The sequence below is a fragment of the Oryx dammah genome, unplaced genomic scaffold (genome assembly GCF_014754425.2).
Source record: "Oryx dammah isolate SB20612 unplaced genomic scaffold, SCBI_Odam_1.1 HiC_scaffold_6, whole genome shotgun sequence".
Classification (NCBI taxonomy): Eukaryota; Metazoa; Chordata; class Mammalia; order Artiodactyla; family Bovidae; genus Oryx; species Oryx dammah.
Window position 1 is genome coordinate 13,706,989 of NW_024070190.1, and position 22,871 is coordinate 13,729,859.

General features: G+C 38.3%; 1 protein-coding gene across 1 annotated transcript in view; it reads left to right on the top strand.

Moving 5' to 3' along the window:
- Positions 1-22,149, top strand: part of NUP133 (nucleoporin 133) — a 56,369-nt gene extending 34,220 nt beyond the window's left edge. Inside the window, exons 16-26 of the mRNA XM_040242785.1 lie at positions 25-147; positions 759-858; positions 1,725-1,976; positions 2,621-2,754; positions 5,254-5,412; positions 6,024-6,159; positions 8,830-8,948; positions 10,351-10,431; positions 12,117-12,181; positions 13,838-13,926; positions 21,405-22,149. Coding sequence (XP_040098719.1) covers positions 25-147; positions 759-858; positions 1,725-1,976; positions 2,621-2,754; positions 5,254-5,412; positions 6,024-6,159; positions 8,830-8,948; positions 10,351-10,431; positions 12,117-12,181; positions 13,838-13,926; positions 21,405-21,541 — 1,395 coding nt within the window. The 3' untranslated portion in view covers positions 21,542-22,149. The remainder of the gene's footprint in view (positions 1-24; positions 148-758; positions 859-1,724; positions 1,977-2,620; positions 2,755-5,253; positions 5,413-6,023; positions 6,160-8,829; positions 8,949-10,350; positions 10,432-12,116; positions 12,182-13,837; positions 13,927-21,404) is intronic.
- The last annotated feature ends 722 nt before the right edge of the window (positions 22,150-22,871 follow it).

Sequence of the window (22,871 nt, forward strand, 5' to 3'; positions counted from 1 at the left end):
GGGTGCTGTCTCTGTCCTCCGCAGGCGTCCCAGGTAGATACCATCTGTGAGTGTTTACTGGAGCACGAGGAACAAGTCTTGAAGGACACGTCCGTGGAATCAGTTGAATGGGCGGAGGTGGTGATCAATGTGAACAGTATTCTCAAGGTACAAGCATTTGAAGATTCTAGCAAATCAAAGCCCAGACTGTGGACAGAAGAGAAAGTGGTTTCCATATTCCTACTCTGCACCACCAGCAATCCATAATGGGTTAGCCGTTTGTTAATTCCAAAAAGTTAGGAAAGCATCAGTAATTTTATCAGTCAGTTAGTAGATATTTTGAGTGTATGCCTTATGCATATTAAAAGTTTCTGCTTGGTAGAATAAACCTTTTATTTTGGAGAAGGACATATATATCATTGTAAACGTATTAATTTTATTGTAATTATCTAAATAATCGTCAGACACCACTTAGCAACTGAGAAACAACAAATAAGTTTCTCTTTTTTAATTACTCAAAAGCTCACTTAAAACATTCCATTTAATTTTACCTCGTGGATAATATAGTGATGATTTTCCTACTTCGGTTACCATAATTTTATAAAATTGAAGTTAGATTATGGAGTAAAACAAATTTCAAATGCAGAAAGAATCAAAAAGTAATCCTACAGGCCTGTGCTGAGTAATTTTTTGTAATAATAGAACGTGATGTCTCAGATAATCTCAGAGATCCTGGGATCCCTCATTCTCGGCATGTGATAACACATTTCATTTTCCAGGACATGCTGCAAGCTGCTAGTCACTATCGACAAAATAGGAACTCCTTATATAGAAGAGAAGAGCCAGGAGAAAAAGAACCTGAGTATATTCCATGGACAGGTGAGACTGCAGGCACTGATCCCAATTTTCAGATTCATTAGCAGTTGTTCAAATTATATATATTTTTCTTTTTTTTGGTTGTGCTGGTTCTTTGTTGCTCACAAGGACACAAGGGCTTTTCTCTGGTTGTGGCTAGCAGGGGCTACTCTCCAGTGCCATTGACTGGCTTCTCATTGCAGTGGCTTCTCTTGTTGTGGAGCACCAGCTCTAGGCACACAAGCGCCAGTAGCTGCAGCATGTGGGCTTAGTAGCTGTGGTACATGGGCTGTTGCTCTGTGGCATGTGGAATCTTCCTAGACCAGGGATTGAACCTGTGTCCCTGCATTAGCAGGTGAATTCGTAACCACTAGGATGTCCCAAAATATATTTCTAATGGTCTGTTATTTTTGGGAGTCATATTATTCTCCTAGTACAAGTTTGTAAATGAAATAAAAAATAATATAAGTTACTTCTCCAAGATGAGCAGATCTTATGAAAAATCACTTTATTCCCTTGAAATAATTTGCAGCTATCTCTATAGCTTAATTTTTTCTCTGATACTTATGTATCTACTAGGTTTTAGTATATATAGTTATTCATAGAAGCAGGCCCTGAAAGTAGTGACTATACTTTATGTTGATTTAACACACAGAAGTAAGTGGAATAGCATTAAAGGAATTTGGAAGAAGAGTCAGGTTTACTTGACTTTGCTGAGGCCATCTCCATAGAGAAGATGGTTTTGAGCAGTACATAGACAAGTTTCTACTGACCCCCTGTTTGATTTCTTTTTCCATCAAAGGTGACAGGATGTAATTTTTAGGCAGTTGGTCTTCCCTGTAGCCATTATGGAACCCTTACTTGTCCTATTATTTTGTGTGATTTCACAGCAACCAGCGGTCCTGCTGGCATCCGAACAGCAATAGTGCGCCAGCATAGGACTGTCCTGAAGGTGGTTTATCCTCAGGCAGACAGCAACCTCCGAAACGTTCTAACAGAGCAGTTGGTAGCACTGATTGATGGCTTCTTGGATGGTTATGTTTCTCAGCTCAAGTCTGTGGACAAATCCAGTGATCAAGAAAGATATAGCAATCTGGAAATGGAATACCTACAGAAAAGATCAGATCTCTTATCTCCGCTTCGTAAGTGCATATTTAATAGTGAGGGCTATGGGTCTTTGAGTCTACAGAACGAATGGAGGAGTCAGATCATTCAGGCAGAGGTATTCAGGCAACATTGTTAACCCAGTTGTAGTTCAGAACTTAAGCAACACTTCATATGTATGTCTTTCTGCGTTCATCTGTTCGGCCTTATTGTCATTACTTACCTGGTATCCTAGACAGTGCTGAAGATGATTTACAAAGGAATAAATTATCAGCGTGTGGAGCCGGCCCTCAAAGAACTTGTTACCGTCTGAGACCCTCATAGGAATGGCTAGCCTGCTGGCAGAGCAGATAAGGGCCACTCGAGGGTGTGGATGGATGATGAGACTGCAGCAGAGGACATAGCCAGACGGTCATAGCCAAGGTTGAGGAGGAGCTTGTCCTGCTACGTGAAGGAGAGGAGTAGCATCTTAGGTGGGCAGTGATGAAGGAAGGGCTGAATATCCATCTTTAACGAGTTTATATGGATTATGAAACTAAATGCCAGTAACTAGAAAGGTTTCCATTAATTACTTTTAGTATGTAATAGGAATAAAGGCAAATTTTCAAATAATACTATTTTTTATTACGTATTAAGTTTTCACTAACAGGATTTTTTTTCTCATCTGTTCTCACTCCCACAGTCACACTAGGCCAGTACCCATGGGCTGCTTCATTGGCAGAAAAATACTGTGACTTTGATATCTTGGTACAAATGTGTGAGCAGACTGACAACCAGACCAGACTACAGCGCTACATGACCCAGTTTGCTGATCAGGTAATGAACACAGGGGTGTAGGCAGTGGATCCTGTAAGAAGGCTTTACCATTTTACATCTTACTTAGGGTGTTTTTTTTAATGTGTGTAATTTTATTTATTTATTTATTTTTGGTTGCACTGGGTCTTCGTTGCTGCACGCAGGCTTTCTCCAGCTGCAGTGAGTGGGAGCTACTCTTGGTTGCAGCCTGTGGTGTCTCCTTGCAGTGGCTTCTCTTGTCGCAGAGCACAGACCCTAGGCACATGGGCTTCAGGAGTTGCAGGTTTTGGGCCTAGAGCACAGGCTCAGTTGTGAGGCTTGGGCTTAGTTGATTCATGGCATGTGGAATCTTCTCAAATGCGGGGTCAAACCCATATCCCCTGCATTGGCAGGCAGATTCTCATCCATAGTACCACCAGGGAGGTTCTTACTTGGAGTTTTTGGAAGACAGTGCAGTCTTTTTGCAATTTACTGGATACTATTTTGTACATTATGTTTCTTTGTAAATTGTCAGACAATTTTTTACATATAAATATTACAGAAGGATTCTTTGACCTTTGAAAAATATGTCGACTTTTATTTATATTTTTATATTTTCGAAGTACTTAGATGTAGTAATATTGGTAGAGTTCCACAGTTTGAATGGAAGATCTTGGGAGCACAGGATGCTAATGTTAAGAGCGCTCAGATTCCCATTTACCTAAGACTCCTATTTTCCTTCTTTGATACCATGCTTCCTTTTTTTTTTAATGCCTAATTTTTTTTTAAGTTCCCATTATGACACTGTCTATGTAAATTTAAGTTGTTCCTTAAAGCCAGTGTATTTAGCCAGTTGATCTTTATATAAAATCTGATTTTTTATAAACATAACTGTATAAAATTCAGGAGACCACCATTAAAAAAAAAGAAGATTAAAAAATCATTCATAATTCTACCACCAAAGAGAATTCTCTTTTAAACATTTGGTTTAGTCTTTTTAATCTATGAAGCATGTTTTATTAACTGCTTATTTCACTTAATACATAACAGACATTTGTCCACATCATTGAATATCACACAACCACATTTTTAATGGTGCTATGGTATTTCATGGACTGGATATAACTTATTTGATCAGGACCCGATTTCTGGACCTGACATCTTGTATTTCATAATAGTGCTAAAATAAGTACTTTGTGCTTATTGTAGTTTTTATTCTTTTTAAGGATTCTTATTCTCTGTTGACATTTTCCATGCATTCTACTTTGTTTCTTTTTAAAAAAAAAAATTTGTTTACTAGTTAAAGTTATTTTGTGCTAATTCCAAAATGATCATTCTTAAGTCTGCTTCTGTTATCTACATATTCATAGTTTTCTGCTTCCTAAGTTGTGTTTTGGACTTTTTGTGGGTTAACCATAAAGATGGAAATCAGCACTGGTTTTTCTCCCCTGCTGCTGCTGCTGCTGCTAAGTTGCTTCAGTCGTGTCCGACTCTGTGCGACCCCATAGACTGCAGCCTACCAGGCTCCACCGTCCCTGGGATTCTCCAGGCAAGAACACTGGAGTGGGTTGCCATTTCCTTCTCCAATGCATGAAAGAGAAAAGTGAAAGTGAAGTCCCTCAGTCGTGTCCGACTCATAGTGACCCCATGGTCTGCAGCCTACCAGGCTCCTCTGTCCATGGATTTTCCAGGCAAGAGTACTGGAGTGGGGTGCCATTGCCTTCTCCCCTGGAAGGCAGATAAAATGAAAGGCAGATCACTCAATTCATCAAGAATAGAGGTAGGCCAGGGCTTGACTGCTGCTTCTGTTACCTTCATTCATTCCAATGAACATTCCATTGGAACAAAGGTTCCAATGAATTAATTGGTTTCAAATATCTGATGGGACTGGTGGTTCCTTGCAGAATTCCCCTTTTTGTGGAAACATCTCGTTAAGTAATGTGTGAGCCTGCAGAACACTTGTCTTCCTTCCAGCCCAACCTCTTACTCTACTGCAGGATCCAGCAAATGTCCTGGGCATTTGGAGCCTCGCTAAATTCTGATTTATCACGCCAGCCACATGAATGCGTGGCACACGGTTCTACCCTGGAATCTTTCACCCTGGAAGGATGGAGTCCCAGTAGTGTCCAGTAGACCTTCCTGTAATGAAATCTTGCTCATATGTGCTGTCCAAAATGGGAGTCTCCAGCCACAGATGGCCTTTTGAGTACTTGAAATGTGACTGATGTCTCTGAGGAATTGATTTTTACATTTTAGATTAAGTTTAAACAGCTACATGTGAGCAGTGACTACCATATTGGACAGAGCACATCTAGATTCTGGGTGACATTGAGCAAGATCCCCATTCTGAATCTGAATGTCCTCCTTTGTCAAATGAAGTCATTTGAGGACCCTACAATTAGGAACTTGGTGTTTAAAAACAGGATTTCCATGCTGGAGTCTAAGACCTTTGGAAAAAATACATAATGCTTTTTCATCAGAAATGTATTTTTTGAAACTGTATTACTAAATATTATTGGATTCTTGCTTTGTTCTTTACAGAATTTTTCAGACTTTCTCTTTCGTTGGTATCTGGAGAAAGGAAAGCGAGGCAAATTATTATCTCAGCCCATTTCTCAGCATGGACAGTTGGCGAATTTTTTACAAGCTCATGAACATCTCAGCTGGTTACACGAAATTAACAGCCAAGAATTAGAAAAGGTAAGGTTTCAGCTGTATGGATCAGATTTAGGCAATTTTTAATTTAGTTTTTAGCTAGTTTCTTTTTTTATAGTTAAATATTACAGTTTTTTTAAAATGTCTATCTTTCTCTCACACAATTTGATAAAAGTATTTTTCATTTATGATGGTATTGCCATTACTTGTTATATCTCAGTTACAAGAAATGGAGCCTATTGTAATTTGACTGTATTTACAATTTTAAAAAAGCACAAAAATGTCAACACATAAATAGCAGTCATTGGCCATTTTTTGTAATGAGTATTTTCTTATAATAGAAATGTTCAAATTATCAGTAGGAGCATTAAATAAATTCAAGTTTCTCCTTGACAAGGTGTTGTAGTGAATATTATAGAGCAAATGTTTTATACATGTCTCTTCTCCCAGTGACTGGTGTGAGTGGCTGATATTTTATTGTGTGATTACTCTCAAAGTATGCTGCTGATCTGTTTTAAGTTTTCCTAATAGTGACTTGATCTTTCATTGATATAGCTTGAGGGGAGGAAACCAGATTTGGGTTTTATTTAATCATTATTTTAACTTGACTTAAATACTGAGAATTTTACCACAATTTTCATATTTTGTTATTTTAGGCTCATGCAACACTTCTGGGTTTGGCAAATAGGGAAACTCGTTACTTTGCAAAGAAAAAAACCCTTCTTGGCTTGAGTAAATTGGCTGCATTAGCATCAGACTTTTCAGAAGATACACTGCAAGAAAAAATTGAAGGTAAAAGGCAGTATTTGAACAAGAAGATGTACAAGTCAGTCATGCTGTCAGTGTAATCTTAGAATGCATTCCTGTTATCAGTTAATGGGATCCTTTAGAGACAGGAGCCATCCCCTTTCTATTTGGTGTTCTTAGACAATTGCTCAGTTATATAATCAGGGTTCTCTTTTTATAGAAAAGTAATTTGTGCTTTAAATAAGAATTCCTAAAGAATAAATTCAAATGATTTGGACAGAGTACTCTGATTACACCCTTAGCAAATCATATGTAAGAACAAACTGCCATGCCAGGAAACATGACATTTATTCAGTGGGTTTGCTGTAGGTGGTGGTAATTCTGAAGCTCTTGATTTCAGAATTCAAAAATTGTTGTTGTCATAGTAGTGAAACTATTCAGTTTCACATTCTGTATATTGTAGACTGAGAAAATGATTGAGAATATTATTTTTGAGAACCAAAGGGAGTGAGGTATAAATAAAGAAGGAAGGTGAGGAAGAACCCTATATTATTGCATTTGAATTGCATGTATCACATGGAGTCATGGTTGTTTTCTTAAATGGATTTCTTGGCTGTCTTCCTGAAAAGTCCTAAGAGCAGTATCACCCCTGATAGTATGAATATACCTAATCCCATACTTTGGGGAGGTGTCTCAGCCATGTGGTTCAGGGGGAAGTATATGTAAATAGGGGTATTGGCGACAGGAGTAGTCTGTCTGGGGTCTCGATTCACATTCCACTGCTGTCACTTTCTTCCTCCAAGGAGTAGATGTAGTGGAAGGAATCTGGACAGAAATTAGACCAATCTTGTTTCACATGTTTTTTTTCCAACTGACTAGCTTTGTGACCCAGAAAGAAAATGAAAGTTGCTCAGTTGTGTCGACTCTTTGTGACCCCATGGACTATACAGTCCATGGAATTCACCAGGCCAGAATACTGGAGTGGGTTCCCTTCTCCAGGGGATCTTCCCAACCCAGGGATTGAACCCAGGTCTCCCGCATTGCAGGGAGATTCTTTACCAACTGAGCTATGAGGGAAGCCCATAGTAGTGACCCAGGGTACACTACAAAATGCATAGTTCTAACAATCAGAGACACTGGGTGTTCCTTGAGAAAAATGTTTTACTTTTTGTAAAACTGAGTACTCAAATCATAGGATTAGTATTTAACTTTTATTGTTGAAATTATTTTTCACTGTGGGAAGAAATTATTTTTCACTCTTTTATTTTTAAATGCTTATGGTGCCTGTTGTTCTAGAGAAGTGTGTATATGTTTTGCAAGACTGGTTGGCAGTCTGCAGAGGGAGCCATATTTTAACCTGGCCATCAGGGAGAAAGCATATTAATAAAAATATTAAAAAAAATTTTTTTAAATTTATTTTTATTATTTTTGGCTGTGCTGGGTCTTTGTTGCTGCATGCAAGCTTCCTCTAGTTGCAGTGAGTGGGAGCTACTCTCTTAATTGCAGTGCCCAGGCTGCTCATTATGGAAGCTTCTTTTGTTGTGGAGCACGGACTCTAGGGTATGCAGGTTCTAGCAGTCATGGTGCATGGGCCCAGCTGCCCTGCAGCATGTGGAATCCTGGACCAAGGATCAAACCCATGTCCCCTGTATTAACAGGTGGACTCCCAACCCTTGGACCAGCAGGGAAGTCCCCAATCAAAACATTTTAACACGAGGTTTTGCTTCTGGTTTTCCCCCTTACATCTGGTTGTTGTTTTGCATTTGATCACTTCTTAGAGCTTTCACTTTCTTAGTACAATGAGAATATTCTCAGGCCTCAGTAATTTCCTACAGACTATTACCACATTATGTCTAATTGAAGGGAATAGATATTTAAAAGGTAACTTTATATTGGTTATATAAAAATTTCCTTATGGAAATCTGTAAAGTACAAAAAATAACAATAAGAAAATAATATAATCCCACTACCCTAGAGATGACTACTGTTACTTTTTTCTGTATCCTTCCAGTGTGTTTTCTTAGGTATAGAAATTGCACAAAACAATTCCATTTAGTTTTTACAAGATTGGGATCATGTGGGATGATGCCAATATTTAAATGAGCATATCTGTGCTTTAGTCATTCCATTTTGCTGTAACTGCTGTTAGCAAACAGTTCTCAGCCCTTTTTCCCTGCAACCCAGCTTGTTCTCATGGGTGAAGCCAGGTCATCATGGTTTATGCAGACCCAGAGCCTCTGTCAGCTCATCATGTGGAGATAAATAACCATTGCTGGGTAATAGAATTGGTGCACAGTGTTGTTCTCCTGGAAAGTTCTCATCATGTCCTTTAGTGAATGAGATTATACGAGACACTCCCATAAGGTAAAAAGAAGTACTTTACAGAGTAACCTTAAAACAGACTGAGACTTCAGATTTGGGGGACTTCTGTCTCTGAAATTGCCATCTGCTCTACAGTCGCTTCCATCAGGTTTGTTTTCTTAGCTCTTCTCTCCCTGATATTTCTGGTTGCTGGGACAATCCATATGACTTGGATAAGACCATGAGTATTTGTAACATAGTTAGGAATCAAGAATAGGCAGAATTAATAACATTCTCAGATCATTGAATAGTAATGGGATTACCTTCAGAGCTGTTCCTTTTTCTTTTAAATTTATATTTGTTGATGACAGAGCGAAAGTGAATGTTCATACTGCTCCCTGTGTTGTCTTCTAGAAATGGCTGAGCAAGAGCGCTTTCTGCTGCACCAGGAGACCCTGCCTGAACAGCTGCTCACTGAGAAACAGCTGAGTCTCAGTGCCATGCCTGTGCTGACCGCATCGCAACTCATTGGCGTATGTGCTTTTCACATCCCTACACCGTCTTAGTCTCAGCACAACCTGTGTTTCCTTGGGCCCTTAGTGCAGTTTCTCAGAGTAGATATCTTTCCATTTCCTATTTCCCTGGTCACTATCCTTGGGAGACAGGTGTCAGAGCTGCTTAGGAGCAGGATGCCAGTTAGCAGAAAGTGGAGGATCAGCCTCTGCCCCAATAGCTCTCTGTCTGTTCCTCAAGATGCTTATCCAGGTGACCAGAAGAAATTACTTCCATTGTGCTTTTCTAGTACAAGACAGATATGTATGAAGAGATATAGTTTAGGTTCTTTAAAAAGAAAGATGGTTTTAGGAACTGGATTTGCACAGCCTGTAAGTGCCATCCTCCTCATTCCTCTGCAACATAGCAGGTTCCTGAGGACATAGCTAGATTAGGAGCTGCAGCCCAGAATAAGGCAGTTTTATTGCGTACAGTTACACCCTTAATTCTGCTTCTCTCTTTTCCTTTCAAGAAGGTATTTCAAATATAAGAGCAATGTCTTACAGGCACCTTGAGTTTACCCTAATTATGTTACTAAGAAAGCAAGCAATTCAAAAACTTTGGTATTTTAGCCATTACTAGTATTAATAACAGATTTCCTATTGAGCTCACATTGAGCTCACAGCAGCTTCTCCTGATAGAGCATATCTAATTTAAAAACCTGAGGAACTGTTACCTGTAAGGCCATTGTTTTATATACTGGTAAGATGGAAAAAGTTTTACCAACTTTACTCTGATACATTATCAATTTTAATACTGCATTCCCATTTCAAAGATGTTGACATTGGGGAAGAAAGGTTCAGAGACAAATAAAATATTGTTTTCAAGTGTTGTAACACAGTGACAAGTGGATAGCTTTTTTTCTGAAATGGTTTGAATATTGTCTTTGCTGTTAAAGGATTTTATGCAGTATTTTAAAAAGAAGTGTTATTAATAGGACATTTATGATGTATTATGGGACATTTATGATTATATAGTTAGCTGTGATCTAACCAACCAGGGATAACCGTTGGTAACATACTGGTGTGTTTTCTTGTCTTTTAAGTAAACTGTAGACCAACTGCATGCTTTCTCATCAGTCTCAATGTTAAACTATTGAATGAGAACATTTCAAAAGCATTATAGACAACTTTAAAAATGTAAGAGCAATTTACTGATATTTTAAAGCTATATATATACAACTTATAGAAGTTAACTACTGAATGAACATAGGTGTATTTTAAAAGACAGTTTGTTGTGAGGTAGATGGAGTTTAATTTCCAAATGTGCCGCTGTTCTTTGCTATAAAGATACCTCTAAACGTGGTAACTTCTCTGTAAATCTCTCTAGTCTTGTTTATAGGATGACTTACAATAATTCTCCCTTTGTTTTAACTTGCTACAGCTGTATATCTGTGAAGAAAACAGAAGAGCTAATGAGTATGATTTCAAGAAGGCTTTGGACTTGTTGGAATATATTAATGAGGTATGTAAAGTCACTTGATAATCTCAGGTAAGGATCACAATTTGTGTATAGTTTTCTGAAGAACTGAGTACATCGTGAAAATGTCTTAATTTTAAAAGACTACCTGGTTCAGCTACCTGTAACTCTTGGAGTACATAAAAGTCTTTAGAAAAGCTGTCAAAAGAGCTCACCTCTTGATAATTCTCACACATTTCCAAGTATCTTTTTCTCTGCAAAAATAAAAATGGCTTTTAAAGGTTCTGACATAGTTTTTCTCTTTCATTTAATGAGTCATTGTTAGTTTGTCAGACTGATAGGCTGTTTTGTCAGTTTATTCTTCATGGTGCTTACCCTAAGAGAAGCTGTTTCTCAGCCTGCTTTGAAAAAAAAGATTGTAATGATAATTGTGTAGGGTAAATAGTCAACCCTGCAACTGAGAGTAGTTTGGAAGATTATAAAGACATAATATGTTGATTTTTATGTTATGTTCAGTTGCTCAGTTGTGTCCAACTCTTTGCGACCCCATGAATTGCACCATGCCAGGCCTCCCTGTCCATCACCAACTCCTGGAGTTCACCCAAACTCACGTGCATCGAGTTGGCAATGCCATCCGGCCATCTCATCCTCTGTCATCCCCTTCTCCTCCTGCCCCCAATCCCTCACAGCATCAGAGTCTTTTACAATGAGTCAACTCTTCACCCAAAGAACACCCAGAACTGATCTCCTTTAGGATGGACTGGTTGGATCTCCTTGTAGTCCAAGGGACTCTCAAGAGTCTTCTCCAACACCACAGTTCAAAAGCATCAATTCTTCAGCGCTCAGCCTTCTTCACAGTCCAACTCTCACATCCATACATGACCACAGGAAAAACTATAGCCTTGACTGTATGTACCTTTGTTGGCAAAGTAATGTCTCTGCTTTTGAATATGCTATCTAGGTTGGTCATAACTTTTCCTCCAAGGAGTAAGTGTCTTTTAATTTCATGGCTGCAATAACCAGCTGCAGTGATTTTGGAGCCCCAAGAAATAAAGTCTGCCCCTGTTTCCACTGTTTTCCCATCTACTTCCCATCACTATATTTTCCCATCACTATGAAGTGATGGGACCAGATGCCATGATCTTAGTTTTCTGAATGTTGGGCTTTAAGCCAACTTTTTCACTCTCTTTCACTTTCATCAAGAGGGTTTTTAGTTCCTCTTCACTTTCTGCCATAAGGGTGGTGTCATCTGCATATGTGAGGTTATTGATATTTCTTCCGGCAATCTTGATTCCAGCTTGTGCTTCTTCCATTTCTCTGTTTAAAATCTGACTCTCTCATGCTTCCTGATAAAATCAGGTTATCTCAGAATAATCGGATACAATTTCACATGAAATTATTGATAGTCTTACTCTACTGAGTCAACTTTAACATCTTACAGAAAGGGAAATTTGCCAGGCTCCTCTGTCCATGGAATTCTTCAGGCAAGAATAGTGGAGTGAGTAGCCGTTCCCTTCTCCCAGGAATCTTCCTGACCTAGGAATCGAACTGGGGTCTCCTGAATTGCAGGCAATTCTTTACCAGCTGAGCTACCAGGGAAACTCTGAAAATTTTAAAGTAAAGCTTAATAATATTTATATAATATTAGGAGCTGACATAACTAAAATTTAAACATGTAGTTTTTAAAATCAGGACTTAATGAAGATTTTTTTTTTTGTTTTGCTGTGAAGGAGGAAGATGTAAATATAAATGATCTAAAATTGGAAATCCTTTGCAAAGCTCTTCAGAGAGATAAGTAAGTTCCCATAGTGTGAATCTAAGACATGATTTGGGGAAAGGACTGTTAGGAAGATTATGAGATCATGCATCAATTCATTTTGTAACCTAATTGTACTGTAATGTATATTATGAAAATGTTAATAGTTTCATTAGCAATCCTAATTTCTTTATTCAGTAATTAAGGAATTGTTTAAAGACTTAGGCCCACTGGAGTAATGCTTCTCTACTTTTGATTTTAAATTTTGTATTCTCAATTTGCACAGAAATATATATGTTCCTTATTTTCTCAGAAGTTGAGCTAGTTTTTCATAGGAAGACTTGAGGCTACTTTTTTTTTTTTTAAATAGGAAATTAGTACAGTTTGAGAATCAATATTGTCTCCTTAAGTTACTGAGACCTCTTTTTAACTGTAATCTCCCTTCAGAGAAGGATTTCTGTCCACTGGAATGGTGGTGTTAAGATTCATTGGCAAAGAGAGACTGAGAATAACCAGTTGTAGAGATGGATTTTTCCCAGGGAAAGAATTTTTTTTTTTAAATTCTGGCCACACTGCATAGGATACAGCATGTTAGTTCCCCAAGCAGGACTCAAACCCATGCTCCCTGCAGTGAAAGTGTGGAATTTTACTATTGGACCGCCAGGGGAAGTCCATACTTTAAAAAAAAATTTTTTGGCCCAGAAAATAGTTGTAAAGAGAATGTGACTTGAGTGCTAAAGGCCTTCTCTACTCAATTTTCCTTAATGTGGCTTTGAGAAATTGCAGTGAAACTATTTTTACTAAAACATTTCTTCCAGTGATCACTCATAGATAGTTTAAATTGTTGTCAGATATGGTCTTGGAGGTCATCCTCTGAAGCATCTAGCTCTGCCTGTTGGGTTCTCCTTCCAGTTGTAAGAAGCATACTATGTCATTTGACTGGAATTCCTTGTCTTGGTTTCAAAGTATGAGGGATGTAGCCACTGATTACTACAGAGCATGGTTCTATGGGTTTGTATTTCAGTAGCAGATAATCTCAACCAGATAAAGAAAACTTAGGTTACATCAGACACTGGTTGCCATTTTATGAAAAACAGAATATATTATAATATATTTAAACTATGTTTAAACTATTGCCTGTGCTCTGAAAGGTCATACTTTGCGGTCATTACTAGTTTTGTTACTTACTTAGAAAATTTTCTTAGGAAAAATACCTTACTACTTGGTTTAGACATTAAATACATGCTACCTGGCTGTAGCATCTTATATCTAATTTAGAGACTCTGGGTATATCTAGAGACTCTGGGTGTATCTAATTTGAAGCTCCTTTATTTAAGCAATTTTCAATAGTGTCACAAAATTCAAGATTCTTTACCCCCTGTTGTTGCTGTTGTTTAGTCGCTAAGTTGTGTCTGACTCTTTTGCAACCCCATGGACTGTAGCTCACCACGCTCCTCTGCCCATGGGATTTCCCAAGCAAGAATACTAGAGTGGGTAGCCATTTCCTTCTCCAGGGCATCTTACCTACCCAGGGACTGAACCAAAGTATCCTGCACTAGAGGCAGATTCTTTACCTCTAAGCCACCAGGGAAGCACACTACAAACGTCAAAACAAATCCACAACAGAAAACAAGTCATTTATTTCAGATTATGGCCATGGTTTCATTTTCTCCTCACAGTGGTTTTGTTTTTTAGCTGGTCCAGTTCGGATGGTAAAGATGATCCAATTGAAGTATCTAAAGACAGTATATTTGTGAAAATCTTACAGAAACTTTTAAAAGATGGTAAGTGGTTGGTTAATATTGGAAATTACAGTGTCACTTCTAGGTTTGAAGTCTTAGAATAATGGAGATTTGCCTAGGTATCAAATACCAGAAGGTTAAAATTAAATGGTATTGTACTTAGATTTGTTTAAAATAAAGGGAGGGAGCTGTGTCATGGTGGAGTTGCCATCTGGTTGGCCAGTTAACTCTTGTGAAGGTTGAAAATCTGAAATGCAGGTTTTTTGGTGTGTCCCACACTAAACTGGCCATACCATGCTTGAGAACAAACCGCAAAATATTCTACCAGTTCATTTTGGATATTAAAATTAGTTTTAATGACAAAATAAAAGGAAACAAGGGAGTATGTTTTATATATGTTTTGTACCTGAGACGGAAAACAAACTTCTATTTCCTGATCAAGATCCAAATAAGTAAAGAGGCTTTTATGGTTAAATGTTTGTTATGAAAGGAGATGAGGTAGAGGATACTAAACCTTTACTTCCTTTCATATAACTAATATATGGAGAATGTTAGACTAGAGTGAGAGGTTTTGTGCATTTTATACACAAAGTTGTGATCACTCACACTCACCTAGAGTCGGACATCCTGGAACGTGAAGACAGATGGGCCTTAGGAAGCATCACTACAAACAAAGGTAGTGGACACGATGGAATTCCAGTTGAGCTATTTCGAATCCTAAAAGATGATGCTGTGAAAGTGCTGCATTCAGTATGTAAGCAAATTTGGCAAACTCAGCAGTGGCCACAGGACTAGAAAAGGTCAGTTTTCATTCCAATACCAAAGAAAGATAATGCCAAAGATTGTTCAAACTACCGCACAATTGCACTTATCTCACACGCTAGTAAAGTAATGCTCAAAATCCTCAAGCTAGGCTTCAGCAATAACCAGACCACCTGACCTGCCTCTTGAGAAACCTGTATACAAGTCAGGAAGCAACAGTTACAACTGAACATGGAACAGCGGACTGGTTCCAAATAGGAAAATGAGTACATCAAGGCTGTATATTGCCACCCTGCTTATTTAACTTCTATGCAGAGTACATCATGAGAAACGCTGGGCTGAAGGAAGCACCAGCTGGAATCAAGATTGCTGGAAGAAAAATCAGTAATCTCAGATAGCAGATGACACCACCCTTATGGCAGAAAGTGAAGAAGAACTAAAGAGCCTCTTGATGAAAGTGAAAGAAGAGAGTGAAAAAGTTGGCTTAAAGCTCAACATTCAGAAAACGAAGATCATGGCATCTGGTCCCATCACTTCATGGGAAATAGATGGGGAAACAGTGGAAACAGTGTCAGACTTTATTTTTGGGGGCTCCAAAATCACTGCAGATGGTGATTGCAGCCATGAAATTAAAAGACGCTTGCTCCTTGGAAGGAAAGTTGTGACCAACCTAGACAGCATATTAAAAAGTAGAAACATTACTTTGTCAAGAAAGGTCTGTCTAGTCAAGGCTGTGGTTTTTCCAGTAGTCATGTATGGATGTGAAAGTTGGACTATAAAGAAAGCTAAGAGCCAAAGAATTGATGCTTTTGAACTGTGGTGTTGGAGAAGACTCTTGAGAGTCCCTTGGACTGCAAGGAGATCCAACCAGTCCATCCTAAAGGAGATCCGTCCTGGGTATTCATTGGAGGAACTGATGCTGAAGCTAAAACTCCAATACTCTGGCCACCTGATGCAGAGAGCTGACTCATTTGAAACGACCCTGATGCTGGGAAAGATTGAGGACAGGAGGAGAAGGGGACAACAGAGGATGAGATGGTTAAATGGCATCACTGACTCAATGGACATGGATTTGGGTGGACTCCGGGAGTTGGTGATGGACAGGGAGGTCTGGCGTGCTGCAGTTCATGGGGTCGCAAAGAGTCAGACACGACTGAGTGACTGAACTGAATTGAATACACGAAGACAAGTATAGCTCATTTATTATAGAGTTATTAAATCAAAACAGATGATGTTAAATCCAGGCAGTGTGCACAATAGGCTAACCTAGTATTTACCAATCTTTTAAGATATAAGGACACTCTCTTTAAAACCACCTGGAATAAAGTATACAATGACTGTTGTAAACTCAGCAGCCCTTCTAGATGGATGTGAATTTTATTCACAATGCTGACATTTGCATACAGTTGGAAATGTTCCATACCTACATCTGCAGGACACATTATTTGATCTGTATAAGACATGCCCAGCCCAGTGCCTGGTACATAGTAGTCACTCATTAAACTTTTGTTCTTTGAAAGGCTAGAATTGTTTTACAGATTCACATTCACAGTTCTTCTGTAGTAGATTCCACTCTGCGGTCCTCTGCTTGAGAATCCCTGAAATGACAAGGGCCTCAGAGGAGAACCATGGAGCTCACCATACCAGCCAACATGTGAGTGAGGTGAAAGAGCAGCGACCTCTTGGTCTTACATGCCACAGGTTTCACCCTAGATAGAACTGTTGACCTAAGTACTGGCCTGGAGGTTTATTTATAACAAACAGACTCTTGACTACCCCACATTGACAGTAGGTTTAATGAACACTTTTATTTTTAATGGAGAGGGAAATGGCAATCCACTCCAGCACTCTTGCCTGGAAAATCCCATGGACGGAGGAGCCTGATAAGCTACAGTCCATGGGGTTGCAGAGAGTCAGACATGACTGAGTGACTTCGCTTTCACTTCACTTTATTTTCAAAGATGAATAAAGAACACAAAGGCAGGTAAGCCATTTCATTGTCAAAATATAAAAATTTTAAATAATGGAGATAACAAAAGAAATTATCTTTTGCTTAAAAGTCCTTGAAATTCAGACAGTTAAAATATATCTCCTAGGCTTTCTCTTTTCTATATTTGGAATTGAAGAAATAACTGGACATGGTTGATTTCTTTGTGCTGTTGAAGAGATTCATTTGGATCCAAATCTGATGCTTTCCATGAAGTTAGTTCTTGTAAAGGTGCTGCTGAACTGAATTGTGGCTAATTAAGTATATGGTAGTATTTAAAGTTCACCTTGCAGTTTTTGCTATCTTTAGATTATATATCATAGATGGAAAATGAATAGAAACCTATAATTTTCCAAAAACGATTATTAAGTTTTGACTGAAGGACAAAAACAAGTGGAAACATATGTTATATAATGATATAATATATATTAATAATATATATTTATAATGTTATATATATATAAAATAATACCAAGCTGAAGGCATTTATCTTTGGAATCTTTTTAATAATATGACTTCCATATTATTTACATTTACAAGAGTAAATGTTTTTAAAGGGCAGATTCTGGAGGTAAATATAGATAGCTTCCATTATATTTCATAGACTTGGGCAGCCTAACAATTTCTTCAGCTTGTGGGATAAATTTAGCCTGTAGATATATTTAAGTTACCCACCTGGAGCTTTTCAGTTTTTATGTTTTGTTTTTAATATTTATATGCTTCCTTAATATGCTTTTCATTTTTAAAGTATATTATAATGAGTGAAGTCACTCAGTCATGTCCAACTCTTTGCCACCCCATGGACCCTGCCAGGCTGCTCCGTCCATGGGATTTTCCAGACAAGAGTACTGGAGTAGGTTGCCATAGAGGAAAAAAAAAATGTGTGTCATTGCATGGAATTTAACATTTTTCCTAATTAGTCTCTGGAATTTAATAATTGAGAAGAGCTCTTACAAAAGTCTTGTTTTCTATGAGAGAACAGAAAGACAAATTAAGGAAACATTTCCATTCACCATTGCAACGAAAAGAATAAAATACTTAATAAATCTACCTAAAAAAACAAAAGACCTATATATAGAAAACTATAAAACACTGATGAAAGAAATCAAAGATGATACAAATAGATGGAGAAATATACCATTTCATGGATTAGAAGAATCAATATAGTGAAAATGAGTATACTACCCAAAGCAATCTATAGATTCACTGCAATCCCTATCGAGCTAACAACGGTATTTTTCAGAGAACTAGAACAAATAATTTCACAATTTGTATAGAAATACAAAAAAACCTTTAATAGCCAAAGCAATCTTGAGAAAGAGGAGCGGAACTGGAGGAATCAACCTACCTGACTGCAGGCTATACTACAAAGCTACAGTCATCAAGACAGTATGGTACTGACACAAAGACAGAAAAATAGATCAATGGAACAAAATAGAGAGCCTAGAGATAAAACCACACACCTCTGGACCCCGTATCTTTGACAAAGGAGGCAAGAATATACAATGGAGAAAAAAATGGACAATCTCTTTAACAAGTGGTGCTGGGAAAACTGGTCAACCACTTGTAAAACAATGAAACTAGAACACTTTCTAACACCATACACAAAAATAAACTCTAAATGGATTAAAGATCTAAATGTAAGACCAGAAACTATAAAGCTCCTAGAGGAGAACATAGGCAAAACACTCTCCAACATACATCACAGCAGGATCCTCTGTGTTCCACCTCCCAGAGTAATGGAAATAAAAGCAAAAATAAACAAACGGGACCTAATCAAAATGAAAAGCTTCTGCACAACAAAGGAAACTATAAACAAGAGGAAAAGATAGCCTTCAGAATGAGAGAAAATAATAGCAAATGAAGCAATTGGCAAAGAATTAATCTCAAAAATATGCAAGCAACTCCTGCAGCTCAATACCAGAAAAATAAATGACCCAATCAAAAAATGGGCCAAAGAACCAAGACATTTCTCCAAAGACATACAGATGTTTAACAAACACATGAAAAGATGCTCAACATCACTCATTATCAGAGAAATGCAAATCAAAACCACAATGAGGTACCATTTCACGCCAGTCAGAATGGCTGCGATCCAAAAGTCTACAAGCAATACATGCTGGAGAGGGTGTGGAGAAAAGGGAACCGTCTTACACTGTTGGTGGGAATGCAAACTAGTACAGCCACTATGGAGAACAGTGTGGAGATTCCTTAAAAAACTGGAAATAGAACTGCCATATGACCCAGCAATCCCACTGCTGGGCATACACACCGAGGAAACCAGAATTGAAAGAGACGTGTACCCCAATGTTCATCGCAGCACTGTTTATAATAGCCAGGACGTGGAAGCAACCTGGATGTCCATCAGCAGACGAATGGATAAGAAAGCTGTGGTACATATACACAATGGAGTATTACTCAGCTATTATTAAAAAGAATGCATTTGAATCAGTTCTAATGAGGTGGATGAAACTGGAGCCTATTATACAGAGTGAAGTAAGCCAGAAAGAAAAACACCAATACAGTATATTAATGTGTATATATGGAATTTAGAGAGATGGTAACAGTGACCCTATTGCAAGACAGCAAAAGAGAGACAGATGTAAAGAGCAGAGTTTTGGACTCTGTGGGAGAAGGCGAGGGTGGGACGATTTGAGAGAATAGCATTGAAACATGTATATTATCATATGTGAAATAGATCGCCAGTCCAGTTCAGTGTGAGACAGGGTGCTCAGGGCTGGTTCCCTGGGATGACCCTGAGGGATAGGATGGGGAGGGAGGTGGGAAGGAGGTTCAGGATGGGGAACACATGTACACCCATGGCTGATTCATATCAACGTATGGCAAAAACCACTACAATGTTGTGAAGTATTTCAGTTCAGTTCAGTCGCTCAGTCATGTCCATCTCTTTGCGACCCCATGAATTGCACCACGCCAGGCCTCCCTGTCCATCACCAATGCCTGGAGTTCACTCAAACTCACGTCTGTCGAGTCGGTAATGCCATCCAGCCATCTCATCCTCTGTCGTCCCCTTCTCCTCCTGCCCCCAATCCCTCCCAGCATCAGAGTCTTTTCCAATGAGTCAACTCTTAGCATGAGGTGGCCAAAGTACTGGAGTTTCGGCTTTAGCATCAGTCCTTCCAAGGAAATCCCAGGACTGATCTCCTTTAGAATGGACTGGTTGGATCTCCTTGCATTCCAAGGGACTCTCAAGAGTCTTCTCCAACACCACAGTTGAAAAGCATCAGTTCTTCAGCGCTCAGCTTTTTTCACAGTCCAATTAGCCTCCAATTAAAATAAACAAATTTTAAAAAATGTTTTCTGACTTCTCTTAAAAATCAAAAGATTTGCTACACTAGACTGAACTATTAACCTGGTGGCCATCACCTAGAGCCAATGAACACTGCCCACTTAGAATGGGGTCGTAAGTTTTTAAGAGAATTGCTGTTTAGGAAATTGGTATTTTCACAAGTGTAATACTGTTTCGCAGATAAAAAGTCTTTATTGAAAGTGTGTTGATTGTAATGAATGATATATAAATATTGCAGATTAAGTCTCATAACATTTATTATAAGATTTTTATTGTATAGTAACTAAGTACCAACAGTGGTCCTAGGTGCTTAGATGATGTTAAAAGTAAACAGTATTTGATTTTGAGAAGCTTGTGGTAATGTGACAGGTTATAAAATGTTACTTTATTAATTTAAAATGTTTCTTCCAATTTTCTTTACTTATCAAATGAGAAAATTGTATATGCTGTTCTGTAACTACACAGATGCTTATTGGCTTTCCAGGTCCATAGGGGACTGACAGGCGTGGTTTCCCTCCTAGTCTCAGAGAGAAACTGCCAGTATGTTAGATACTGCAAATAGCTTTCATGGCAGTGTTCCACTAAATTATTTCCTGAATAAGAGAATATAGAATTGTTGGAAATACTTGTTTTCTTTTTTTTTTTAATTTTTAAAGAATTTTATATGTCTTTACAAAAATAAACTTGAAATACAAAAGAAAGTTGATCAAAATCAAGGAAAATATATATTACCAAAGTTGACTCTGGAAATTAATTTTAAAAAAATTAAGCGAACCAATCACCCTAGGAAAAAAACATTAGAAACCAGTTCTCAAATAAGCACCTCTGCAGTCAGGCATTTCTGGAGTGTGGGGAGACCACCCATCCAGGTGAAACAGTGGGTCTTTGATCTGGGGGGCAGATAAATGTCTGAAAGTCTTTTAAGAAGGTATAGTATAACTTTGTCTTCCTTGATAACTCAGGATTCCTGTCTTAACAGATTTTACAACTGGTTTATAAGCAATCTTTCACTGATACCTTCTACTTCTTTTAGTGTATAGCTGCTTAGAATGCTGTTTGCTTGGCCTTGAAATACTTGTTTTCAAGTGATTATTAGCTTAAAACTTCCACACTGAAGGAATGGCTTAAGCTATGGAGAAAAATGAAAATATTGCAGATTGTTTTAAAGACTTTAAATGGAATGACTGTTTTGATGGCTCTTTTGACCACTAGAGTCAAACATGTAGCCCAGATATATAGAACAGTCATGTAGCCCCTACTAAGTGAAGAATGTCATATTGTCAGGCCTGTGAGTATGCTTGGCAGATGGAAGGAATTTAGAACAGAGTCTTTTCCAATAGCAGAGTGACGTTATATTTTAAATAGAAGCACAGGTGTTTCTATCATCTGTCTTCTTAATTCATTTGAGAATTATGTGAAAATTAAAAAAAAAAAAACAACTTCCTGTGTTTGTATTTTTAGGCATTCAGCTCAGTGAGTACCTACCCGAGGTGAAGGAGCTGCTGCAGGCCGACCAGCTGGGGAATCTGAAGTCCAACCCTTACTTTGAGTTTGTTTTGAAAGCCAATTATGAATACTATGTCCAGGGACAAATGTGACTTTTTCTAAAAATGATTATTTTTCCTGAAAATTTGTATAAGTGTGTCCTTATAAAAACTTTAGACCTTAAACATCTAGAAGTTTGTACAGTTTTATAACATATATATTTCTGAGTTTTTTATACTTTATTTGTAAGCTACTACAAAATAGTTGTATGGCTGTAGTTTTGGTTTTCAGTTACATGATATTGTTTTTTCTTCCTCTTTTCCATTGAAGTTTATCAGTTGTTTTCATATCTACTACTGTTCCTTTTCTCTCACTCCATCCAGGGTCCTGGTTCCAACTTCTTGTATGCAAAGACCACTTCTAGACTTTAGCTTCTATAACTCTAAAAACAGCAAGATTTCACTAAGTCGTCTCTGAAATTGCTGTAACTCTTAGATGTTATGTACTGTAAAGTGTCTGGAATATTTGTTTTGATTTTGGTTAGATCTGGGAGCAGAATATCTAGTGGGATAAGTGTCACAGTTTGCTAACTTATAGACAAAACAAAAAGTGGGGCAATTCAGTGTGAGCTTGATAACTGTTTACTTCATTGGGAAAAATGTCAAATTTTTCTACATAAATAATAAGAGTATTAATAAAAATATTTTGGTGAATAAAGCATATTTATGTTTTCTAGTATTCTTGCCTGGGAAATCCCATGGACAGAGGAGCCTGGTGGGCTACAGTCCATAAGGTCGCAAAGCATCCGACGTGGCTTAGCAATTAAACCACCACCATCACAGCCTATTCAGTCAGCATCATGCATTTCAGCATGATTTACACTGAATTCCAGCTTCTCCTCAGTCTGTCTAGCTAATGTAAGGTGTGAAACCTTTATAGAAACCCTTATCGGTTGTCTTAGTATGGCAACTGATTTAACTGAAAAGTAGTTGTTCTCAAAGCTTCTTTGTCCTGGCCAATGTCATCGTGCAGTTTTTAATCTGTCTTTAAATAAAGACGGAGTTGCTGGCATATTCAGGCTTTGGCCCAGTTGAATACTCACTAAGCAACTTGCTTTCAGCAGCCGCAAAGGTCAGGAGTTAAATGTGGTGAAGCGTCCAGTTCCTGGCTTCGCAGAGCTCAGCCCTCGTGCTGGCTCCACCGCAGGCCGCAGGTGCTGCCTCTGGTCTGCTCCCAGTGGTAACCAGAGGGCGAGAAGCGGCCACGCGGCCTCTGGCCTCTGTCTGCATTGCCATGGTGCGGTAGCGTGAGATCAGGCTGAGGAGTGTCCTAACGCTTCCAGGGGAGTTAGGGAGAGAGAGTTGTCAGATGGCATAAGAAGTGGTTGGATTCTTGTGTTAAAGGATGTTGGTTTTAGAGGGGCTTAGTTCTTACCCGTACGAT